The sequence below is a fragment of the Suricata suricatta genome, chromosome 8 (genome assembly GCF_006229205.1).
Source record: "Suricata suricatta isolate VVHF042 chromosome 8, meerkat_22Aug2017_6uvM2_HiC, whole genome shotgun sequence".
In the NCBI taxonomy this organism is placed as follows: Eukaryota; Metazoa; Chordata; class Mammalia; order Carnivora; family Herpestidae; genus Suricata; species Suricata suricatta.
In genome coordinates, this window is record NC_043707.1 from 109,377,520 (window position 1) to 109,382,941 (window position 5,422).

The 5,422-nt window shown below is 47.6% G+C and overlaps 1 protein-coding gene across 1 annotated transcript in view; it reads right to left on the reverse strand.

Moving 5' to 3' along the window:
- Positions 1-275, reverse strand: part of YBX1 (Y-box binding protein 1) — a 19,702-nt gene extending 19,427 nt beyond the window's left edge. The window contains exon 1 of the mRNA XM_029945837.1: positions 5-275. Within this exon, the coding sequence (XP_029801697.1) occupies positions 5-110 (106 nt within the window). The 5' untranslated portion in view covers positions 111-275. The remainder of the gene's footprint in view (positions 1-4) is intronic.
- Positions 276-5,422: the final 5,147 nt, after the last annotated feature.

The window sequence follows — 5,422 nt, forward strand, 5'->3', positions numbered from 1 at the left end:
CCGCTCCCTGCGCCGCTGCCCGTGGTGCCGGGCTTGGTGTCGGCAGCGCTGAGGGCGGGGGCGGCGGGGGGGGCGGCGGGCGGCTGCTGGGTCTCGGCCTCGCTGCTCATGGTTGCGGTGATGGTGACTGGGGCCGGCTGCGGCAGCTGCGGCTCCTCCCGGGGTGTGATGGTAACTAGGCCGGCGGCGGCGGTGGGGCTGCTCAGGGCTCTCTGGGGTCCGCTCTCCGCTCCCGCTACCGATCGAACTAGCGAGAATGGCGGGACGGGCGGGATAAGCCCTGCGATCGGCCCTCCCCAAGCATCGTCCACTGGTCAATAGTGCTACCAATCTCACCACCTGACCCCTATTCCTGGCTTCTATTGGCTAATACTTTAGCACTCCTCCACTCTCATTGGCTCTTAGGCGGCTAATTCGGCCGACCTACAACCGTTCCTGCCTCCGCCGCCGCCATAGAGACCGGAACTAGAATTAGAGTAGAGTCACCACGAGAACCATAGAGTACCCGAGAGGATGGGCAGAGTGAACGTGACTTTCACGAGGCTGCCGCTCGGGCGGGCGGGCCCCACGTCCAGGGCTGGGTCCTGGCCGAAGGAACGGCAATCGCCAAACACCTGAGCCGGGATTGCCCGGCCTGACCCGGGGGGGCCTGGAAGGGCACCCGGCGGCACCTTCGCCCCATGTGGAGGGAAGGCCTTCCTCTCTCCCGCTGCTGTAAATGTGGTCCTTGTGACCCTGGACTATTACTGCGGGTAAAGCCGTCTTTTCTACAATAGCCGTGTACTCTCGGCACAGCCGAGGGTTTCTGGAACGTATGCATTCAAAGAGCGTCCGTTTCGGCGGAGCAGTCACCTTGGAGGGACCACGCAGTCCCTCAGACCGCCCCTCCTCAGCATATTTAGGGCGGAGGGCGGTGGTGTACTCCATGGGGACCTGCCTTCTGATCCATCTTACAGGCATACAAGGACTGTCTCCTTAAGTATTCACGTCTTTCTGTATTGGCCACAAATCAGATTTAATTTCAACTCACGTTTATTGAGCAAGCTAGGCATTTCCCTTGTATTTTATCCTTTCAACAGCCATGTGAAATAAGGATTACTACCCACATTTCACAAACGATTTATAATTGAGGCTGCCATTTGATGTAGCTGAAGTCCTCCACCTTCATTCGTTCTTCATTAAGCTTCTGCTATCGACCTGGGATGCTTTAGTTCGCGAGTTAGTTTCTGCCCTAAATTCAGTCGACGGACGAAGACAAAAATTTAAACACTCAACACTCCACAAATACTCCAGCTCTGCAAAAGCACAAAGCGTTTTGGGAGTGTTGGTAGGAAGAAGGTGGGGTGCTGACTCCAGGAGCAAGGAGATTTATGGAAAAACCTAGAGGCAATAAGATGGGGGTCTGGGAAAAATAGAAGTAAAGTAGTGGAGTAAGACTGGAATGAAGGCTTGGGGTTATAGAGGCAGGCAGGTTCCAATTAGTAACATTTTATTTGGAATTATCCTAAGGCCAATAGTGAAAGGGGTAATTTTAGAAGTGTAAATAGGGAGTGGAAGATTTTTTTTTAAGGCTACTGAGTGTGGAGAATGGGTTGAAGAGGGGTAAAAATGGAAGGAGGGCGACAGCAAGCTAGTGCAATAGTCCTTACCCCAGCAGTACCATCTAGGCTGCCAATTCCACCTCCTAAAGGCCTCCCGGAATCAGTCACAAATACCTCTAAATGCCAAACCAAAGTCTCTTCATTTCTACAGCCATGACACTAGTGTAGGCAAGCATCTATTGCTTAGAGCAGGAGGCAAACATCATCTCTAAGGGCCAGATAGCAAATATTTTACGCTTTGTAGATCACACAGTTCTGTCTCAGCTGCTCAACTTTAGAGCCTGAAAGTGGCCAATCAATAAACAAGTGCACCTGTGTTCCAAGAAAACTTTATTTATGGACACTGAAATTTGAATTTCATATTTCTTCATGTCACAAAATAGTCTTGTTTCACTTAAACATTTAAAAAAGCATTCTTATTCTTAGCTTCTGAGCCACTGAAAAACACGGAATGTGATCTGACCTGCCAACCAGCTTGCTGACTCCTCTCCTTAGAGCCCTGCTGCGGCCTCCTAGCCAGTCTCCACTGCTTTCTTTCTTTAACATTCTCCACCATGACATCCAAAGTGTTCTTCTGGAAACATCTATCTGATCATGACAGTCTTAACGTAAAATCTTTCAGTGACTACTACTGTCTAAATTCCTTATTGTGATTTACAGGATTTTATAGGACTTCTCTAAACTTACCTCTGACCCTTCTTTCACATTCCTTGTTCAGCCTTCCAGGTGATCTTTTAGACTTGCTCCCTTTGAGCTATCACATACTACTCCCTCTATTTATAGCGTCCTTCCTTTCTCCCTTCTTCTTTTGCTTAACTCTTCTTCCTTTGGGTCTTGCCTCAAATGTTACTTTGCTAGGAGACCCTCCTATCCTAACACACTGTGTTGCACAAATTAAATCTTCCTATCCTCAGACTGTGAGTTCCTTAAGCATCTGGCCTAGTACCAGAAACAGAGTATCTTAAGATATTTGTTGTACAGAAAATGGATTGGAGAAGGAACTGCAGCAGGGGGGCAGCTGTGCCAGCAACGCAGGTGAAGAAAGCTTGTAGCAACAATACGTACGGAGAGAATAGGTGGATTCTAGAGGCACTACTCATCTGTTGCAGCTCCAGATGACTTTTTAAAAAATTAATTTATTCTGAAAGAGGGACAGCATGAGCAGGGGAGGGGCAGAGAGAGGGAGAGAGAATGGCAAGCAGACTGGGTGCCATCAGCAAAGTCCAATGGATGCCTTGAACTCCCAAACCATGAGATCATGACCTAAGCCCAAACCAAGAGTACTTAACTGACTGAGCCACCCAGGTGCCCCAGCTCCAGATAACTTTCGACTATTAAAAAGAAAATGTTTTCTCAAAAGGCAGTTCTGCCAACACTGGGACATTTAAGTATGCCCTTTGGCTTGAGGCTTTTTCCCCAAGGTAGAGTTAACAAAGACACTTAGAACAATGGGACCAGCACCTCTGCAAATAAATGAGCAACCTTCCCTACGTAACTGCTCTGAAGGGATGGCTTCTCAGCAGAAATCTAAATTCCGTAACATTTGTCTTTAAAATGTTACTTAAAAGTATCATTACTTATTCTATTATTTCACTAAGCCTCTCTTCATGCTCAATGAGCACAAAGATGAGTTATTTAAGAAACTAGTTTCCAGGGGCACCCGGGTGGCTCAGTCAGGTAAGCGTCCGGCTTCAGCTCAGGTCATGATCTTACAGTTCTTGGATTTAAGCCCCGCATCGGGCTCTGTGCTGACAGCTCAGAGCCTGGAGCCTGCTTCAGATTCTGTATCTCCCTCTCTCTCTGACCCTCCCTCCCCTGCTCGTGCTCTCTGTCTCTCAAGAAAAAATAAAATATAAAAAAAATTTTTTAAATTAAAAAAAAAAAACAAAACTAGTTTCCTTGTAGCCACCTCCACACCACTGCCAAGAAGGTACTGAAGCACTAGAATACACAGTTCATGTCAAAATTCAACCTCTGTTCCAAGGTGGGAACTTTCCACTCTGCAGTTTTGCTAGCCCCCTGCCACACTGCCCAACATGGTGACCACAGTGTAGACAACTCCCCATAAGTGGTGTGAGAGGCAGAAGAATTCATTCCAAGGATCTCCTTGCAAAATAACATTCACCTTGTCCTCTAACAGACTCTTGCCCAAGAACATAGTTCCTCTTCCTAGAAAGCCCCCTCCACTCTTGTCTCCTGGCTAATTCCAGCCAATCCATCAATATTTACCACAAATGTTACCTCTTCCTTTCACGCTCCCCTTTCCAGCACCCCAACTCCCCACGCACCCCAGTATCTTGCACAGAGCATTCATGCAACAGGTATTTCTTTTCTTTTTTTTTTTTTATTTTATTTTATTTTTTTTCCATAATATTTTATTGTCAAATTGTTTTCCATACAACACCCAGTGCTCTTCCCCTCAAGTGCCCACCACCGTCACCACCACCTGTCTTCCCCCCTCCCCCCTCCCCCCCAACCCTCAGTTCATTCTCAGCTTTCAATAGTCTCTCAAGTTCTGCATCCCTCTCTCTCCCCAACTCTCTCTCCCTCCTCTGTTCCCCCTGGTTCTCCATTAGGTCTCTCCTGCAACAGGTATTTCTTGAGCACTTACTAGGTACTAAGTACTTACGTGTGGGAACACAGCACTAAAACAAAACAAAATGACCAAATTTCCTGCCCTCATAAGGGCTCACATTCTCATATCACATTGGATTGAAATGTGCCTATCTCCTCCCACAAGCATTCTACTCACTTGCAGCTCCTGTGGCCAGGACAGAGGATGGCCTAGAATGCAGGTGCCAAGTGTAACTGAATTCAGTTGAATGGCCCATCACAAGAAAGTCAGCCCAGGATCCCAGCTGCTCATCCTCCTTCCTCTAATTCCACCTTGTCTAGTTACTTAAAGATCTCTCCTCTGCTAGGTCAGTTCTTTCTTCCCTTTGTTCCCTGAACCCTGTTTATTTAGCTACAGAGAGTTGCAAATATCTATACTGAAGGGCCCTTATATATCCCACCAGCTCCTTTAGACCCCAAAACACTGAAATGGCACTTTTAAGCAGGTTCTCTTCTGCCACAGAATTCAGCTCTGTGCCACCTCTGCCACTGTCAGGAGTTACTGACTCACCCCTGCCCATGAGCCAAGAGAGAAAAAGTAGGAATGGGACATCACAGAAACTGCCTCATGAAAGCAACACCGTGGAACTCTACCTCCTGAACATGCTCAGTAGGATCTTTCTAGGGGGGCTAGGTCCTTTCAAGATAAGCATTTTCCAAGGCATGTCACTATTTACAAGTTACCTTCCTAACCATTCTCCTATTTGACCTTTTCAACAGTGCTATGAGGTAGATAGGTATGATTATCCCCATTTTACAGAGGAGAAAACTGGGGCTCTGCAAGGGGAAGAAAACTTCTCAAGACCTCTGCTATTAATAAAATGACCCCGGACTGAAACGAAGATTTTTGAGTAAATTATTCCCACCTCCTCATGATCAAGACACATTCTACCAAATGGTCTCCCCATCCCAAACTATCCCAAGTTAGTGACCCTTTTCCCACAGGTTCTAGAACCAACCAAACTGAACCTACAGGTTATATCCTTGGAATAAATAGTGCTTCTAGCCCTGGGGCTTTACGGTCTCTGCCTGGCAGCTGGAGCCCGACAGGGACCTGCTCCGACTGCTTGCGGGTCTCAGGCAGCACCTAGTCACAGCCGCAGTTTGCCTCCAGTCGCCACTAGCTTATGGCAAGGGCCAGTCTTCCCTGTCAGAGTGAAGGCGTGAGGAGACAGTCTGTTATTACAACCATTTAAAAACAACATGTG